The 20898-nt window shown below is 43.7% G+C and overlaps 1 protein-coding gene across 3 annotated transcripts in view; it reads left to right on the top strand.

Annotated features, from left to right (window-relative positions):
* Nucleotides 1-20898, top strand: part of gk5 (glycerol kinase 5) — a 101117-nt gene that overhangs the window by 833 nt on the left and 79386 nt on the right. For 2 of the 3 annotated variants that reach the window (XM_072571967.1, XM_072571965.1), the window contains exon 2: nucleotides 15579-15672. The exons of the other annotated variant lie outside the window; for it this stretch is intronic. In XM_072571967.1, the coding sequence (XP_072428068.1) occupies nucleotides 15579-15672 (94 nt within the window). The remainder of the gene's footprint in view (nucleotides 1-15578; nucleotides 15673-20898) is intronic. 3 annotated transcript variants of the gene reach the window in all.

Genomic DNA, 20898 nt, shown 5'->3' with positions numbered 1-20898 from the left:
ATGTTTTCGGTGTTCTCTTTGGGATGGACAGCAATGTTCACTGTCGACAATGTTAGGAGTATCTAGTTGAGGGCGGGATATTGCACTGACTGAGGTTACTTTAAAGCACCGACCTCTAGATTTCGCCTCCAGGCGAGGTGAGACCTCCAGTTAAACTATCTCCAAGTTATTTCTCTTTTTCACACACACACACTCCGAGAGCAGTCCTAGTGCTGTGGTGAGTTTTTACCATAGTGGTTTACTCACCCATGCACCTATCGATTTACAGTTCACTAGTTAATCTCAGGGTATGAGAATTGATATTTCAAATGTAATGCAATCTTTGATTAACCAGGACAGACTATTTGTATTAATGCAGGCAGTAATTTGAAGAGAGCAGCTGTAAGTGCGATAATAAGATTATGAAAGGATTAGACACTCTGGCAGCAGGGAACATGTTTCTGCTGATGGGTGAGAACCGAACCAGAGGACACAGCTTAAAAATACGGGGTAGACCATTTAGGACAGAGATGAGGAGAAACTTCTTCACCCAGAGAGTGGTGGCTGTGTGGAATGCTCTGCCCCAGAGGGCAGTGGAGGCTCAGTCTCTGGATTCATTTAAGAAAGAGTTGGATAGAGCTCTCAAGGATAGTGGAATCAAGGGTTATTGAGATAAGGCAGGAACAGGATACTGACAAGGAATGATCAGCTTTGATCATATTGAATGGTGGTGCAGGCATGAAGGGCTGAATGGGGGTAAAAACAATGCCTGCAGATGCTGGAAACCAGGTTCTGGATTAGTGGTGCTGGAAGAGCACAGCAGTTTAGGCAGCATCCAAGGAGCAGCGAAATTGACATTTCGGGCAAAAGCTATTCCTGATGAAGGGCTTTTGCCTGAAACGTCGATTTCAAAGACAAAGGGCTGAATGGCCTACTCCTGCACCTATTGTCTATTTCCTGGCTATGTGTCAGCTAGGAGAAAGTGAGGACTGCAGATGCTGGAGATCAGAGCTGAAAATGTGTGGCTGAAAAAGCACAACAGGTCAGGCAGCATCCAAGGAGCAGGAGAATCGACCTTTCGGGCATGAGCCCTTCAGCAAGCCTAGTAAAGTCTAACCTGCAACTATTGTAATGTGATATGTACCTTGTGCTGGTTTTAATGTTTTTCTCTCCAAATTCAGGACCGTGACTAGAGTAACACTGGTCTACAGGATCTCTCCTAATGTTCCTTTTTTTCAAAAAATAATTCCACACACTATAATTTTGTAGCTGCAAGTCACCTCATTTCTGTGGCCAGTAAAGAAATTTCCTGACTCATCGAATTACGGAATGCAGTGCAGAAGGAGGCTATTTGGCCCATCGTGGCTGCACTGGAACGAACTCACGAATGAGAGGTTTTCATTCATAAAGTCTGAGAGATGTACAGCATGGAAACAGACCCTTCGGTCCAACCTGTCCATGCCGACCAGATATCCCAGCCCAATCTAGTCCCACCTGCCAGCACCCGGCCCATATCCCTCCAAACATTTCCTATTCATATACCCATCCAAATGTCTCTTAAATGTTGAAATTGTACCAGTCTCCACCACTTCCTCTAGCAGCTCATTCCAGACACATACCACCCTCTCTGTGAAAAGGTTGCCCCTTAGGTCTCTCTTATATCTTTCCCCTCTCACCCTAAACCTATGCCCTCTAATTGTGGGCTCCCCAACCCCAGTGAAAAGACTTTGTCTATTTACCCTATCCATGCCCCTCATAATTTTATAAACCTCTATAAGGTCACCCCTCAATCTCCAACACTCCAGGGAAAACAGCCCCAGCCTGTTCAGCCTCTCCCTGTAGCTCAAATCCTCCAACCCTGGCAACATCCTTGTAAATCTTTTCTGAACCCTTTCAAGTTTCACAACGTCCTTCCGATAGGAAGAAGACCGGAATTGCACACAATATTCCAACAGTGGCCTAACCAATGTCCTGTACAGCCACAACGTGATCTCCCATCTCCTATACTCAGAATTCTGACCAATTAAGGAAAGTGTACCAAACGCCGCCTTCACTATCCTATCTACCTGCGACTCCACTTTCAAGGAGCTATGAACCTGCACTCCAAGGTCTCTTTGTTCAGCAACACTCCCTAGGACCTTACCATTAAGTGTAGAAGTCCTGCTAAGATTTGCTCTCCCAAAATGCAGCACCTCACATTTATCTGAATTAAACTCCATCTGCCAAGTCTCAGCCCATTGGCCCATCTAGTCCAGATCCTGTTGTAATCTGAGGTAACCCTCTTTGCTGTCCACTACACCTCCAATTTTGGTATCATCTGCAAACTGACTAACTGTTCCTCTTATGCTCACATCCAAATCATTTATGTAAATGACAAAAAGTAGAGGGCCCAGCACTGATCCTTGTGGCACTGCACTGGTCACAGGCCTCCAGTCTGAAAAACAACCCTCCACCACCACCCTCTGTCTTCTACCTTTGAGCCAGTTCTGTATCCAAATTGCTAGTTCTCCTTGTATTCCATGAGATTTAACCTTGCTAATCAGTCTCCCATGGGGAACCTTGTCGAACGCCTTACTGAAGTCCATATAGATCACATCTACCGCTTTGCCCTCATCAATCTTCTGTCTGTCTTCTTCAAAAAACTCAATCAAGTTTGTGAGACATGATTTCCCACACACAAAGACTATCCCGAATCAGTCCTTGCTTTTCCAAATACATGTACATCCTGTCCCTCAGGATTCCCTCCAACAACTTGCCCACCACTGATGTCACACTCACTGGTCTATAGTTCCCTGGCTTGTCCTTACCACTCTTCTTAAACCGTGGCACCATGTTAGCCAACCTCCAGTCTTCCAGCACCTCACCTGTGACTATTGATGATACAAATATCTCAGCAAGAGGCCCCGCAATCACTTCCCTAGCTTCCCACAGAGTTCTCGGGTACACCTGATCAGGTCCTGGGGATTTATCCACCTTTCAAGACATCCAGCACTTCCTCCTCTGTAATCTGGACATTTTGCAAGGTGTCACCATTTATTTCCCCACAGTCTATATCTTCCATATCCTTTTCCACAGTAAATACTGATGCAAAATATTCATTTAGTATCTCCCCCATTTTCTGTGGCTCCACACAAAGGCCGCCTTGCTGGTCTTTGAGGGGTCCTATTCTCTCCCTAGTTACTCTTTTGTTCTTTATGTATTTGTAAAAGCTCTTTGGATTCTCCTTAATTCTATTTGCTAAAGTTATCTCATGTCCCTTTTTGGCCTCCTGATTTCCCTCTTCAGTATACTCCTACTTTCTTTACACTCTTCTAAGGATTCACTCGATTTATCCTGTCTATACCTTACATATGCTTCCTTTTTCTTAACCAAACCCTCAACCTCTTTAGTCATCCAGCATTCCCACACCTTCCACCCCTCCCTTTCACCCTATTAGGAATATACTTTCTCTGGATTCTTGTTATCTCGTTTCTGAAGGCTTCCCATTTTCCAGCCGTCCCTTTACCTGCGAACATCTGCCTCCAATCAGCTTTCAAAAGTTATTGCCTAATACCATCAAAATTTCTCCAATTTAGAACTTCAACTTTTCGATCTGGTCTATCCTTTTCCATCATTATATTAAATCTAATAGAATTATGGTCGCTGGCCCCAAAGTGCTCCCCCACTGACACCTCAGTCACCTGCCCTGCCTTATTTCCCAAGAGTAGGTCAAGTTTTGCATCTTTTCTAGTAGAGCCATCCACGTACTGAATCAGAAAATTGGCTTATACATACTTAACAAATTCCCCTCCATCTAAACCTTTGACACTATGACAGTCTCAGTCTATGTTTGGAAAGTCAAAGTACCCTACCATAACCACCCTATTATTCTTACAGATAGCTGAGATCTCCTTACAAGTTTGTTTCTCAATTTCCCTCTGACTATTCAGGGGTGTCTATAATACAATCCCAATAAGGTGATCATCCCTTTCTTATTTCTCAGTTCCATCCAAATAACTTCCCTGGATGTATTTCTGGGAATATCCTCCCTCAGCACAGCTGTAATGCTATCCCTTATCAAAAACATCACTCCCCCTCCTCTCTTGCCTCCCTTTCTATCCTTCCTGTAGCATTTGTATCCTGGAACATTAAACTGCCAGTCCTGCCCATCCCTGAGCCATGTTTCTGTAATTGCTATGATATCCCAGTCCCATGTTCCTAACCATGCCCTGAGTTCATCTGCCTTCCCTGTTAGGCCTCTTGCATTGAAATAAATGCAGTTTAATTTATTAATCCTACCTTGTCCCTACTTGCCCTGACTGTTTGACTCGCTTCTGTTCTCACCTGTACCAATCTCAGATTGATCTCTTTCCGCACTATCTCCCTGGGTCCCACCCCCCCCCCCTCCCCCCCCAACCACCTTACTAGTTTAAATCCTCCCGAGCAGCTCTAGCAAGTTTCCCTGCCAGTATATTAGTCCCCTTTCAATTTTGATGCAATCCGTCCTTCTTGTACAGGTCACTTCTACCCCAAAAGAGATTCCAATGATCCAAAAATGTGAATCCTTCTGCCATACACCAGTTCCTCAGCCATGCATTCATCTGCTCTATCCTCCTATTCCTGCCCTCACTAGCTCGTAGCACAGAGAGTAAACTAGATATTACTACCTTTGAGGACCTCCTTTTTAAATTTCTGCCGAATTCTCTGTAATCTCCCTTCAGAGTCTCAACCTTTTCCCTTCCTATGTTGTTGTCCACATTGGAACCAATGACTTCTTGCTGGCCCCTCTCCCCCGTGAGAACATTCTGCACCCTGTCTGAGACATCCTTGATCCTGGCACCAAGGAAGCAACACACCATTCTGCTTTTTCGCTGCTGGCCACAGAAATGTCTGTCTGTACCTCTGACGACAGAATCCACTAACACAATTGATCTCTTGGAAGCCGTCGTACCCCTCGTTGCATTAGATCCTGTCTCAAAACCAGAAACTTGGCTGTTCGTGCTACGTTCCCCTGAGAATCTATCACCCCCTACATTTTCAAAACAGCATGCCTGTTTGAAATGGGTATATCCACAAAAGATTCCTGCCCTAGGTGCCTACCTCTCTTGCCCTTCCTGGAGTTAACCCATCTATGTGACTGTATCTGAGATTTTCCCCACTTTCTATAACTGCTATCCATCACATACTGTTGCTGTTGCGAATTCCTCATTGCTTCTAACTGTCTCTCCAACCGATTTATTCGATCGATAAGATTTTCATCCAACAGCATTTATGGCAGATGTGATCCGTAGTAACCCTTAAACACTCTTTAAATTCCCACATCTGACAAGAAGTACATATCACTCTATTAAAGGCCATTTTTGCTCCTTCACAATCTACAGACCCAGAAAATAACCCTGCCCCAGGTTAAATTAATAGTTATGGCTTGTATTTTAAGTTTAATCAAGAGACGCATCTCCAAAAGCATATAATCAAGAAAGAACCCACTCTACTCACTATTGCAGATTCTCTGGAGGCCACACTTAAAACAACAATTAACTTGTCTGATTCTGTGCTGTGAACTTCTCCCGATAGTTCCTCCAAGATCAGTCGTGAGTTTCACTGCTTATTAATTTTCCCAGATACAGTCCGATCTAGGCAAAAATGAGGACTGCAGATGCTGGAAACAAGAGTTCAGATCAGAGTGGTGCTGGAAAAGCACAGCAGGTCAGGCAGCATTCATTTTCCTGCTCTTTGGATGCTGCCTGACCAGCTGTGCTTTTCTAGCACCACTCTAATCTTGGGGCCGTTTTCCCTGGAGTGTCAGAGGCTGAGGGGCGACCTTTTATAGAGGTTTATACAATCAGGAGGGCATGGATAGGGTGAATAACCAGGTCTTTTTCCCAACTAGGGGAGTCCAAAATGAAAGGGCATAGGTTTTGGGTGAAAGGGGAAAGATTTAAAACTGACCGAAGGGGCACCTTTTTCTAACAGAGGGTGATGCATGTATGGAATGAGTTGCCAGAGGAAGTGGTGAAGGCTGGTTCGATTACAACACTTAAAGACATGGATGGGTATATGAATAGAATTTAGTGATATGAGCCAAATGCTGGCAAATGGAACCAGGTGAGGTTGGGATATCAGATATGCATGGATGGGTTGGAGCAAAGAGTCTTTTTCAGTGCTATATATCTCTATGATGCTATGTATGAGTAGAGCATTTAGAAATACATTAACATGATCAAGCAGTGTTAACTGCTTCACAAAGGGGAAATCATACTTGAAATTGAGTTTTGAGGAGGAAACAAGCAGTCTGGATAAAAGGCAAGCAGTGATGAAATACATTTCAGTTTTGAGCGGGTGTTTTTCAAGCTACTGCACGTTCAGTTGCTTAATAAATAGCAGCTCATGTTATTGGAGGGTCTCTGTTGACATAGGCTGTAAATAGACTTACAAACATTAAATTGACAGTGCGGTTAACAGGTTCTTTTTCAGGTTGGTGAACTGTAAACAGTGGGGATCCACAGGGATTGTTGCTGGGTCTATCGTTATTTCCAATATATAATGATGACTTGGAAAAAGGGAGTCAATGTACTAGAGGCTGATTTGCAGGCAACACCTAAATAGGTGAAAAGACCAAGTTGCGAGAGAGATGCAAACAGTTCAGAGAGATGTTGACAGGCTAAGTAATTGGACAAAATGTTGGCAAATTGAGTTTACAGAGGAACCTCGATTATTTGAATATTGGATTATCCGGCAAGGTCCCAAAGCTCAGCTAAACTGTTATCTGGCATTCAATCATCCGGAATTTGATTAACTGAACAAAATACTCTCCACCCATGTAATTCAGATAATCGAGGTTCCTCTGAATGTGGGAAAATGCCAAGTTGCTTGTTTTGGAAGTGAGGACAAAAGAACAATACTATTCAGATGGAGAAAAATTTCAGCAAGCTGCAACACAAAGGGACTTAAGAGAACCTTTACGACAGGGACAGCAGGAAATCAGGAAGGCTAATGGGGTGTTGGTCCTTATTGCAAGGAGTAAAAGATGAAGGAGGACAAAGTTAAAAAAAATCTCTCAACACCAGGTTGTGGTTGAACAGGGTTATTTGGCAATGTTAGCTTTTCAGATTGCTGCTCCTTCAGGTGGTTGCGGAGTATAAGATTGTTAAGACACAGAATTTATAACTAAAGTTTACAGTGTGATGCAACTGAAATGATAGATTGTTTAAGTCTCTCGTCTTTCAGAATGACTATGCTGGTTTCAGTTCTTTCATATGTAAATCCTGAAGTTTTTTAAAGTTACATTCTCAAGTGAACTTTAACAATTGGTGCCATGTCAACTCAGATTGAAGGTGTGAGGTTAAAGTCTGTCTGTCTGTCTGTGCCCCAATGTTCAGACTGATTCTATTTCTGCAAAAGGGATTTACAGAATCTTACATGGATTCATGCAGTTTTTGAGTAAAGTAAAATGTAATTCTGCAAGTACAAATTCACCCCAAAAAGGTGTGTGTGTGTGTGTGTGTGTGTGTGTATGAGCGTATGAGAGAGAGCTTGCATACGAGTCTACAGGAGTATGTAGTAACCATCCTCCAAGGTGGACTTTGGGACAGGCAACGACACAAAGTGGCCAAGTAGAGGCTGATAGCTAAATTTAGTGCCCATTGGGATGGCCTGGGTTCATGTCACACTACAGGTGACCCCACTACACTACACACACTTGCGCACATGCACACTCCTGCACACTCTCAGACCCTCCCTCATACACACGTTCTCTGTCATACGCTCACATATACACACCCCCGACACTCTCACCCACACACGCACCCTCACAAATGTGTGTGCACACACATACACACCATGGATGCACGAGCACAAGATTGTGGGGTGAATTTGTACTGCAGGATTACATTTTTATTTTGCTCAAAAATTGCATGGATCCGTGTAAGATTATGTAAATCTCTGTTTTAGAAATAGATTCAGTTTGAATGTTGGAGTACAGAGAGACTGACTTTAAGCTCACATCTTCAGTATGAAGATTATCAGCTGACGTGGCACCTATTGTTGAAGTTCATTTGAAAATGTCACTTCATTAAAAGTTCTGGGATTTATCTCATGGTCCAGCATGGTCATTGTGAAAGATGAGAGAATTAACAAACTATCCAGTTCTTTTTCGATGAATAATTTCAGTTACATCACCCTGTAAATGTTTGCTGTGTTTTATGATCTTATTCTCCACAGCCACCTGCCGAAGGACAAGCGCTCTGAAAGCTAATGCTTCCACATAAACCTGTTTGACTCTAACCTGGTGTTGTGATTTTTTTTTTAACATTGACCACCCCAGTCCAACACTAGCATCACCACATCATGAGTACGGAGGTTTTACTGCAATTGTAGAAGGTGCCAATGAGACCACATCTGGAATCCTGTGGGCAGTTATAGCTCTTTATTAAAGGAAAGAGATCATTGCATTGGAGGCAGCTTAGAGAAGGTTCACTGGATGATCCCTGATTGTCTTATGAGCATAAGGTTAAAATGGTTGGGACTCTACTCACTTGAGTTAAGAATGAAAAGCGATCTCTTTGAAACTAACAGGTTTCTTAAGGGGCAGTATCCTTGTATATATTTAATGCTATGATCAATAGATTCTTGATCAGTTGGGAAGTCAAGGGCTTTGTGGAAAAGTCAGGAAAGTGAAGTTGAGGAATGTCGGATTGGCCGTGATCCTCCTGAATGGTGTAACAGTCCAGTAGAAATGGGAGAGTTGGGATAAGGAGGATGTTTTCAGGATGGTGGAGTGCTGCCCGAGGGATCATTGGGGCCACTGTTATTTACAATGTCAATGAATGATTTGGCTGAGGAATGGACTACAGCCAATCCTGCAGGTGACACACAATTAGCTGAAAAGGCAGGTTGTGAGGGGGATACATACAGTTTCGAGAGATGTTTATTGGTTAATTAAGTGAACAAAAAGTTGGCAAATGGACTATATTCGTAGAATCCCTACAATTTGGAAGCAGGCCATTTGGCCCAACAAATCCACACTGACCCTTCAAAAAGCATCCCACCCAGACCCATCTACCCTACTCCTGTAACCCTATTTCCCATGGCTAATCCACATAACCTGCACACCTTTAGACTGTGGGAGGAAACCCACACAGACACGAGAACATTCAAACTCCATGTGGATAGGTGTCTGAGGCTGGAATCGAACCCAGGTCCCCCTGGTGCTGTGAGGCAACTGTGCTAAACACTGAGCTACCATGCTGCCCCCAAGTGTGAGGTTACGCACTTTAGCAGGACAAGTACAAGAGCTGAATTATATATTATGTAAATGGAGAAATCCGCAGAACAGCGGGATTTGGGAGTCCTTGTCTGTGGATCGCAAAATACTAATCGCCAAGTTCACCCGATAATAGTTGGAATGCAGTGAACGTCTTTGGTCTGCCTATCTTAAGAAAGAAATACTGGAGATGGTCCAGGAAAGCTTCATTAGGTTAATACTGGGTATGGAGGGATTGTCTTATTCGAAATCTGGAATAGGAGAAGGCCAAATCTCCTCCACCATTCAATATGATGATGGCTGATCATCTACCTCAGTCTCCCCAAACCCTTTTGGTCCCTTTAACTCGACAGCCTATACTTCTGCTTGAAATCACTCACTGTTTCAGCCTCCGTTTCCTTCTGTGGTAGTACACAGGTCACATCCTGACAATGAAAGGACTTTGTTCTGATCAGGATGTGATAAGCCCAGAGTTGTAAATGGGGAGACCATGGCCAACAGACATAAACCTGGTGCATTGATTTGTTCGGGTCATGAAGTCTCTTTGTAATTTGTCAAAGTACAAACTTTCCCACAAACTCACTGCAAAGGATGGTCATTGGATTTGAGATTCAGAAATACTAACTTGACCTCGTAACAAATGCCTTACTTTATTCTCTATCAGGATGTGTGTGTCACTGGCTGGATCAGCATTGATGAACCATTCTCAATCGCTGTTAAGGTGGTGCTTCTGCACTGTCGTATAAAATCATGAGAAGCAGGCCGTTCAGCTCATTGTGGCCCCTCTGCCATTCAGTGAGCTGGTGGGTGATTTGATAATCCTCAACTCCACGTTCCTGCCTTTTTCCTATAACTCTCGATTCCTTTCATGGTTAAAAATCACGAACTCAGCCTTGATTATAGTTTAATAACGGTGCCTTGACATCCCACTACAGCAAATAATTCCACAATTCACTACTTGGATAATATTGAAGGGACAGCAGATAAGCTTATCCTATTTGCCATGTTTCTATGGTTTTTAATTCAGTCAACTTCATTTGTGTTTTTTTTAAAACTTGGCAGCTGAGCATTAAGCTAATTTCCAGAGGGTCACTTGATTCACTACCCATGATGGAGATGTTGGACATGGCAAAAAAAATGTGAGGTTGTGCACTTTGGTCGGAAGGACAGAGGCATACTCTGATGTAATACTGTATCCAGTGCCCAGTTCTGTTCCCCTGATGTAATACTTAATTCTGTGCTCTGTTCTGTTACATTGATATAAAGCTGTATCGTGCATCCTGTTCTGTTACCCCTGATGTAATATGGTGTCCTGTGCCCTTTTCTGTTTCCCCTGATGTAATATTGTCCTGTGCCCTGTCCTGTTACCCTGATGTAATATGGTGTCCTGTGCCCTGTCCTGTAGATTAGATTACTTAGTGTGGTAACAGGCCCTTTGGCCCAACAAATCCACACCGACCCTCCGAAGAACAACCTACCCAGACCCATTTCCCCACATTTACCCCTTCACCCTAACACTGTGGGCAATTTAGCATGGCCAATTCATCTAACCTGCACATTTTTGGACTGTGGGAGGAAACCGGAGCACCCGGAGGAAACCCACGCAGACACAGGGAGAATGTGCAAACTCCACACAGACAGGAATGAATCGGGTTGGTGGTTGGGAGGGAGGTTATTGAAATTGGAGAATGCAATGTTGAATCCTCTGGGCTGGAGGGTAGGCAGGCAGAGGATACGGTTTTGTTCCTCCGATAGGAGCTGTAGTTTGTTTTGGCAATGGAGGAAGCCAAGGATGGTCTTGTTGGAAAGTGTGTGGTTGGGGGAATTGAAGTGTGCGGTGATTGGGAGGTCTGCACGCCCAGCTGAGATGCTTGGTGAGCCATTCCCTAAGTTTACGTTCAGTCTCCTTGATGGAGAGAGGACCCTATCGGGAGCACCTGATGCAGTAAATTAGATCCAGTGGCAGAGCAGACTTGATGGGCTGAATAGCTTAATTCTGTTTCTACAGCTTATGGTGTCTTGTTCCAACACATTGCACATTTGTAGATGGTCCACAATCTCTTCCACTCTGGCGTAATCTTGCGTTTATGTGTATTTATACTGTTTGGAGCAATGGAAATGTGAAATGGTTGGTAGCACTAACAGTCCAGAATACAGTCAGCAAAGTACGTTCACCCTGTCCAGCTGATGGCAGACATACTCCTCATTGAGGGTCAGAAAGACCCTTTTTTGACCTGGCAAGTTGTAGCAAAATTTCATCAGGGTGTTGAGGTCACTAAAAAAGCTTTACGGATGTCCTTATGGATCATTGCGCATTCCCAACTTCCCAGGATTTTCATTGCCACCACTGTTGCTGATCCAGATCCTTTATCTTTCACCCTTGTCTTCAGGGCAGCTCCTCAACACATGCTGATATGGTCTCTCATGCTTTTGGGGTGATGTTCAGCAGGGAGATATCCAAGACCTGTGAAAATATCCTTCTACTTTAGTAGAATTTGTTCAGCAGTCGTTGGTTTAGGGGCCTACCAAGGGTTGCAGATCTCTTTGGTAGGTGTAGAATGACTAGTCCAAGCCTTATTATTGTCCCAGCTGGGATAAGTAGATGTTGCTGAATACCTTTGACTCTCAAATGCTCATACTTTGCAAATGCAATCCCATAGTGATGTAATTTTAAAGACCTAACAGATGGACATTTCCTGTCCTTAAAAGCAGCTGCTTTCCACTCTTCTGCATTGTGCTCCAACTTATGTACAAATCAACTTGAGGGGCAGACTCCTGAACAAAACCTGTTCACAATCCAGGGAATGCATATACCTGGAACTTCAGATCTTCTTTCTTCTCATTGCACTGGGCTGTTAGCTTCAATTGCTCTCTTGTGATCAGTAGCCATTATAACCTCACAGCTTTGGTCTTGATGACCCAGAATGCAATGCTCATGATGTCACAGATCCTGGATGTCAAGGCCATACTTGGCAGAGTGTAGCATCAAGGAGCTCAAGTGAAACTGGTTTCAGTGAGGATCAAGAAAAAGATTTCTGCCCAAAGGAGTCATACCAAAGTAAGGTGGTCAGTCATCTCAGCTCCAGGTGTCACTGTAGGAGTTCCTCAAGGTAGTGTCCTAGGCCCAACCATCTTCAGGTGCTTCATCAATGACCTTCTCTCCATCGTAAGGTTGAAAGTGGGGATGTTTGCCAATGATTGCACACTGTTCAGCACCATTCGCAACTCCTCAGATACTGAAGCAGTCCATGCTCAAATGCAGCAAGATCTGGCTAACATCCTGGCTTGAGCTGACAAGTGGCTAGTAACATTCACACCAGACAGATACCAGGCTATGACCATCTCCAACAAAACACAATTTTAACTCTTACCCCATGAGGTTCAATAGTGCGATCATTGTTGAATCCCCCAGTTTCTGGTCAATGGAACTCTGAACAGAACTGGACCATCCATTTAAATATAGTGGCTACAAGATCACATCTGAGGCTGGGAATCCTCTGACTTCCCAATAACTACTTAGCATCTGCAAATCCCAAGTCAGTGTGATGGAATATTCCCCACTTGACTCGTTGGGTTCAGTTCCAACGATGCTTAAGAAGCTTGGCACAATCCAGGATAAAGCTACCCTGCTTAACTCGCACCCTATTAAATACTTTCAATATTCATAGTCTCTATAATTCATAAATGCTGCTCTGAAATTATCTTCCTGATGAAGGGCTTTTGCCTGAAGCGTCAATTCTTCTGCTTCTGGGATGCTGTCTGACAGGCTGTGCTTTTCCAGCACCACACTTTGATTCTGATCTCCAGCATCTGCAGTCCTCACTTTCTCCAAAACCTTCCAAGCACAAGTCTTTAACCACCCAGAAGATCAGGGCAGCAGATGCATGGGAATGCAATCACTTGCAAGCTCCCCTCCAAGCCCAAACTGTTTTAAGTTGGAACTATGTTGCAGCGTATTCGCTGTCGCTGGGTCAAAATCCTGCAATTCGCTTCCTAATGTCATTGCGTGTCCCTTCAGCATATGGACTGTTGCAGGCAGACTGCTGAAGAAGACAGCTTACTCCAACTTTCTCAAAGGCAATTAGGGATGAGCTGGAAATGCTGGTCTAGCCAGTGATGCACATGTGCCATGAATTAGTTTGATTTGAAAAGAAAGGTTAAATAAAATTCCACAAATGATGGACAAAGTTAGAAGTCATGTGATGCCAGGTTATAGTCCCAACAGGTTTATTTGAAATCACAGGCTTTCGGAACGCTGCCCCTTCATGTGAAGTGATTTTGTCTGACGAAGGAGAAACATTCTGAAAGCTTGTGATTTCAAATAAACCTATTGGACTAGAATCTGGTGTCATGTGACTTCGAACTTTACAAAGTTGTTTGTTTCAGCTAACGGTTAAATCTCTAGAATTGTGAGAGAGGTTTGGAACAATTCTGTGTAAACTGGGTGACAGTCAAAGTCGGTTACTCTCAATGGAACTTAATGCAGTTTTATAACACATTCTATGGTTACAATATATGTACAGTTCTTTTCAAATCTGATTTGGATGGAGTTCTCTCCACTGTTTTGTAAACTAATTTGAATTGTTTTTAAAGTTTCCAAATGAGGTTGAACTCCCACTTCTGTGGGAGTTTTTGTTTAAAATAATAATGACCCTATTCATTTGCACAAATGCCTGGTCTCTTCAATCTAGCTTAGAGACATTTTATAATGGTCACCAGAAGGTCATGATTGAGACTCTGCTAAAGGCATGTTCCAGCTTGAATGCAGTTATCAAGTGTAGAGTCTTAATGACCTTGGGTGAATAATTCTGACCAATAACAGTTTATGAAATACTATGCTAATTATGCAGTTATTTTAAGGAGTGCACAGTGATTATTTTGTTACAAATCTTTCCATTGTGATTTTTTCAAGATATTAAAACAGATTTGTATAAGGAAATATTCACATCAATGTGACAAACTTAAACTAAAAAACAGATCACTAGCATCAGAGAAACTAAATCCAACTCTGAAAGTAAGTCTTCTAGCCTAAACATGAGAATCATGCAGAATACCCACATTCCATTGTTCTGCTGCAATTGCAGAATGGAGAACTACATTTTAAAATCACAAGCATCACTGGAATAATGAAGTAAAATGCCTATGCAGATTCCATTACAATTCCTCATTTTTCACTGCGTCCCTTAGTTTATCCCTTATCTATCTCACTAGTTGTAGCCTCAGAAACCTCTTGACAGTTTGTCAAACATATTATTTCTTCCATAAATCTATAATTGTTTCTTCATTAAGTTAATGGTAACACTGATGAAAATGAATATTACAGTGCATTCCTCCAGGAAAAGGTAGAGACACTATTCGAGAGAGATGAATGGTGGCGAGTTGAGCCTGAGGATCACCACGCCACAGACTAGGGGAGAAGTTGAGATCAGAGTCCTCCTTGGTAACACAGCCAGTGTGGGAATGGAACCCACGTTGGTGTTGCTCTGTATTACAAATCCACCATTCAGCCAACCAAGTTAACTGACTGACTGACCCTTTATTCTTACAGAGCCAATATTGGTTAGTCTGCATAATCCATGAAGTGTAAACTTGATGCAAAACACTGAACTTTTTTGATTTGATTTATTTATTATGACATGTTCTGAGATACAGTCAGAAGTATTGCGTGCTATCCAGGCAAATCCTACCTTTCCATTATTACATCAGGGTAGTAGAACTGAATGCAGTACATAGTGTTGCAACTACAGAGAAGGTGCAGAGAAAATCAACTTACTATTTGAGAAGTCCGATTGTAAGTCCGCCGAGGAGCTGTTCTTAAATTTGTTTGTGTGTGTGTATTCAAACATTTGTATCTTCTGCCCAGGGAGGAAAGTGTATATATAACCAGGTTTGGAGGGGTCTTTGGCTGCTTTCCTTCAGCAGCGAGAGATGTAGATGGAGTCAAGTGCAGCTTATGAGACCAGTTTCTTGGGAACTCATTTCGTTTAGCTCCCAACCCCCAATCAGGTCTTGCTCCCAGTTTTCTTTACATCATTGCAGTTGGTGCGGATACACCCATGAGCTTTTTCTTAATTCTACATCTCCATATTTCACAATTGCTGGTGTTCAAGTGACAAACACTGGAAAATGAGCATTAAATGATTTGCATATGTTAAAATTTTATCAAGTCTCGTTGATTGCGTTAGTGATTTGTTAAAGTTGATTGATCTTTTAAATGGTTGGTCTTTGATTTAGTTTTTGAATATCTGAAGTTTGTTCTGCACTGCTGTATACTGATCATGTAACAATTGATGCTGTGTAAATATCTTTTTAAAAGTCTTTTTTAACTTCGATTGTTGCTATCAATTTTGCCAAACAGATAAGCATGTTGTATCCCAAGCCTGGTTGGGTGGAAGTGAATCCAGACGAGATGTTTGAACAATTTGTTGCTGTTGTTAAGGAGGCGGTTGAAGGTAAGAGGGGGGAGATTTGTTTTTTTTTTAGTGGTATAGTGGGGTGGCATGGTGGCTCAGTGGTTAGCACTGCTGCCTCACAGCAGCAGGGTCCCAGGTTCGATTCCAGTCTCAGGCGACTGTTTGTGTGGAGTTTGCACATTCTCCCCCATGCCTGTGGGTGCTCCGGTTTCCTCCCATAGTCCAAAGATGTGCAGGTCAGGTGAATTGGCTGTGCTAAATTACCCATAATGTTAGGTGCATTACTCAGAGGGAATTGGGTCTGGGTGGGTTACTCTTTGGAGGGTCGGTGTGGACTGGTTGGGCCAAAGGGCCTGTTTCCATACTCTAGGGAATCTAACCTAATGGCCATGCTAAATTGCCCATAGTGTTAGGTAAGGGGTAAATGTAGATGTAGGGGTATGGGTGGGTTACGCTTCGGCGGGGCGGTGTGGACTTGTTGGGCCGAAGGGCCTGTTTCCACACTGTAAGTAATCTAATCTAACCTATAATCCATATTGGAGGTCCAAAAAAACTGGCTTTGTTCCTTAACATTTTATGGGAAATTGTCCTTTCTTGTGAAGCCAAAAACAAAATATCTACTCAATTCTTCTGCCATTTCTTTGTTCCCTGTTGGATTTCTCCGTTCCTGACTGTAAGGGACATACATTTGCCTTCACTGATCTTTCTCACTTTGCATGTTTAAATAAGTTTTTACTGTCCATTTTTATGTTCCTTACACCTTTACTCTCTCTTTTACCCCTCTTCATCAAACTTTTGATCTCTTGTTGAATTCTAAACTGCTCCCAGTCCTCAGGCTTGCTACTTTATCTGGCAATTTTATATGTCTAGTCTGATACGATCACTAATTTCTTTTGTAAGCCTTAATTGAGCCTCCTTGCTTACTTTTGCACCAGCTAAGATTTGAATTGTTGTATTCATGCGTTAGCTCCTTTTAATATTAGCCACTGCCTATCCACTTCCATCCCTTTTTAAGTAATTAATCCATCGTCGTCAACTCCAATCCCATACCCTCATAGTTCCCTTCTGATTTCGATTCAGGAACGTTGTTTTCAATTTAACTTGTTTTCCGTGTTAATGAATGAATGTCACTTTTCCTTATGGACTCTTTGCAACAAGGTGGTTAATTTATCCTTTTCTCATTGCACAATTTGGAGGAACTTCACAAGCTCAGTGGAGGCACCTCAAGGCACAGCAACCAATGGTCACCTGATAATTTGGAATGCACAAGGTCAGAATACGAGAATGGAGATATCTTTGTGGGTTGGGCTAAGATTTGAGAGAGAGACTTCAGACTTTCTCGAGGGATATGGGCATCATTGGTGAGGTGGTCACCTGTGCCCATTCATAATTGCCATTGAACGGAGTTGTTTGCTCAATTATTTCGCAAGGCAGTTGGGTCAACTATACTGTTGTGGCTGAGAGTCACATGTAATCCAGGCCAGGTCGATTTCCTTCCTATAAAGTGTATGGGCTATGTAGGGCAGTTGTTATCTCCCTACCTCTGGACTAGCATGCCAGGGTTCAAGTCTGGCCAGCTCTAGAAATGTGTAATACGTGCTTAAACAGATTGGTTTAAAAAGATGTTAGTGGGGTGAATTAGTTTTGGCAGTTGCAATGTTTTCACAATTACCATGACTGGCAGTAGCTCCCAGTTTCAGATTTTTTTTTTAAAACCAACTGATTTTCAATTCCAACAGCTGCTGTGGTGGGGATTGAGCCCATATTTCCAGAGCATTAGCTTGGGATTTTGGATTATAGACCCAGCGATGTTACAACTATGCAATTGATAGATTTGAAACCAAGGAAGGGAATTTCTTAGTCAGGGTGTTGTTTGAGTTAAAGTCATTATAAGTGAGAGAACACCGGGCTGATAGGGAATGGGACTTGCTGCAGGCTAAGCCATGGAATCCAGAGGTAGACCTCCAGTTCACCCTACCTTCTGCAAAAATGCTATCCCGTATTCCCAATTCCTCCGCCTCTGCTGCATCTGCTCCCAGGAGGACCAGTTCCACCACAGGACACACCAGATGGCCTCCTATAAAGACTGCAATTTCCCCTCCCACGTGGTTGAAGATGCCCTCCAATGCAATTCATCCATGTCCCACACCTCTGCCCTCAAACCCAACCCCTCCGACTGCCACAAGAACAGAACCCCCCGGTCCTCATGTTTCACCCCACCAGCCTCTGAACACATCGTATCTTCCGCTGACATTTGCACCATCTACAAACTGATCCCACCACCAGGGAAATATTTCCCTCAAAGTTTGGGAGAAGATGTGTAGCTCAGGTGCTTGTTGTTGTGGTTCTGTTCGCCGAGCTGGGAATTTGTGTTGTGGACGTTTTGTCCCCTGTCTAGGTGACATCCTCAGTGCTTGGGAGCCTCCTGTGAAGCGCTTCTGTGATCTTTCCTCCGGCATTTGTAGTAGTTTGAATCTGCCGCTTCCGGTTGTCAGTTCCAGCTGTCGGTTGCAGTGGTCGGTATATTGGGTCCAGGTCGATGTGCTTATTCCCTGAACAGCCAGGGAATTCCTAGAGGCATGGCACTCATCCACAGATTCTATCAATAAGCACATCGATCTAGACCCAATATAACGGCCACTGCAGTGGACAGCTGGAACTGACAACCAGAAGCGGCAGATTCAAACCACTACAAATGCCATAGGAAAGATCACAGAAGCGCTTCACAGGAGGCTCCCAAGCACTGAGGATGTCACCGAGACAGAGGACGAAACGTCCGCAACACAAATTCCCAGCTCGGCGAACAGAACCAAAACAATATATTTCCCTCCCCACCCAATTCCGCTTTCCATAAAGACTCTTCCCTCCGCGACTTGCACATCCACCAATGTCATTTATTGTATCCATTGCTCCCAATGCGGTCTCCTCTACATTGGGGAGACTGGCCATCTGCTTGCAGAGCGCTTCAGAGAATATCTCCAGGACACCGCACCAATCAACCCTACCGCCCTGTGGCCCAACATTTCAACTCCCCCTCCCACTCTGCCGAGGACATTCAGGTCATGGGCCTCCTCCACCACCAATCCCTCACCACCAGACGCCTGGAGGAAGAACGCCTCATCTTCCGCCTCGGAACACTTCAACCCCAGGGCATCAATGTGGACTTCAACAGTTTCCTCATTTCCCCTTCCTGCACCTTACCTCAGTTCCAACCTGCCAGCTCAGCACCGTCCCCATGACCTGCCCCATCTGTCAATCTTCTCACCTATCTGCTGCACCCTCCTCTCTGACCTATCGCCTTCAACCCCACCTCCATCCACCTGTTGCACTCTCAATTACCTTCGCCTCCCCCACCCCCTCCCATTTATCTCTCCATCCCTGAGACTCCCAGCCTGAAGGACCTTTGCCCAAAACGTTGATTTTCCTGCTCCTCTGATGCTGCCTGACCAGCTGTGCTTTTCCAGCACCACTCTAATCTTGACTCCAGTACATATGGAGGATAGCCTATTCAAAACCAGTCGAGTGTGTTGGCACAGTTGAGCCCTGATGGAAGGAAGACCCGAATAAAGATTTCAACAAAACATGAGCTGAGCTGGAACCTGAACTTGGGAGTGTCAAAGAACTCAGAACTTAAAATTTCACAAGTTTTCTTCCATACCAGTGTTTCCTGTTTATCTGATTCAAGTAACACACAGAGCAGATAATTTTGCAACATCATTGGAGACTCCTCCCAAGTCTGTACTGCCTTTCTTTCCTATTGAGCAATGCTGGTCTTTGGTCATTATGCTTGGTGGCCCAGGGAAAGTCTGAGGTTCTCCATGTGGAGAAAACTTGGCTGTGGTTCCAGGAAACTTTCAGAGGGCAGAGAACTTGGGCCAATAGCTTGTGTAATCAGAATTTGTTTAAAGTTGAAGCACACTCAAAGCAAATCAATGGATAGTGCAAATCCACAAATAGAATTAACAGGGTGGCATGGTGACTCAGTGGTTAGCACTGCTGCCTCACAGCACTAGGGTCCCAGGTTTGATTACAGCCTCGGGCGACTGTCTGTGTGGGTTTCCTCCGGGTGCTTCGGTTTCTGCCCACATTCCAAAAGATATGCAGGTTAGGTGAATTGGCCATGCTAAATTGTCCATAGTTGTTAGGTGCATTAGTCAGAGGGTGGTGAGTTACTTTCCGGAGGGACGGTGTGGGCTTGTTGGGCCGAAGGGCCTGTTTCCACACTGTGGGGAATGTAACCTAATCATAGAATAACTACAGTGTGGAAGCAGGCCATTTGCCCCATCGAGTCCACACTGACCATTCCAAGAGCATCTCGCTTTCAGCCCCCCACCCCACATACCGTCTTTGTCCAGTATTCTCTGGAATGTCTCAAAGGAACCTGCCTTCTCTGCATTTCGACGCAGTGCATTCCAGACCCTAACTACTCACTGAGTGATTAGATTACTTAGTGTGGAAACAGGCCCTTCGGCCCAACAAGTCCACACTGACCCGCCGAAGTGTATACCACCCAGACCCATACTCCTACATTTACCCCTTCACCTAACACTACGAACAATTTAGCATGGTCAATTCACCTAACCTGCACATTTTTGGACTGTGGGACGAAACTGGAGCACCCAGAGGAAACCCACACAGACACTGGGAGAATGTGCAAACTCCACACAGACAGTCGCCTGAGGTGGGAATTGAACCCGGGTCTCTGGCACTGTGAGGCAGCAGTGCTAACCACTCTGCTGCCCTGTTAATTCTAAGCGGATTTGCACTATCCATTGATTTGCTTTGCGTGTGCTTCCCTAATTTTTCCCTCATTTTTCCCTCATCACTTTTGATCTGTCTGCACATCACTTTTTTTTTTCAAATCTCTGCCCTCTTATTCTTTTTTACAATCAGGAACAGCTTCTCACTGTCTACTCCACCCATTCCCCTTCATGATTTTGTAAACTTCTAACAAATATCCTCTCAGTCGCCTTCTCTGAGCAGAACAGTGCCAACCTCATCAATCTGTTTTCATTATTTGAAGTTTCTCATTCCCAGAACTGTTGTTGTAACCCCCTTCTACACTATGTATAATGCTACATCTTTTACAAAATGTGGCACCCACAGCTGCACACTCTGCTCCAACTTGAGGTCAAAAAAGTGTCTGTGCAAGCTTATCTGATTTTTTCCTTTTCAGTTTCCTTGACCGGAATTATTAGCTTAAAGGAGGATTTCTAAAGTATGGTATAATGTAAATTTTCAAGTTTCTCTCTTTCACATTTCAAT

The sequence above is a fragment of the Chiloscyllium punctatum genome, chromosome 6, assembly GCF_047496795.1.
Source record: "Chiloscyllium punctatum isolate Juve2018m chromosome 6, sChiPun1.3, whole genome shotgun sequence".
Classification (NCBI taxonomy): Eukaryota; Metazoa; Chordata; class Chondrichthyes; order Orectolobiformes; family Hemiscylliidae; genus Chiloscyllium; species Chiloscyllium punctatum.
Note: the sequence above shows the minus strand (reverse complement) of the source record. Positions and strands in the feature narration are given on the sequence as shown.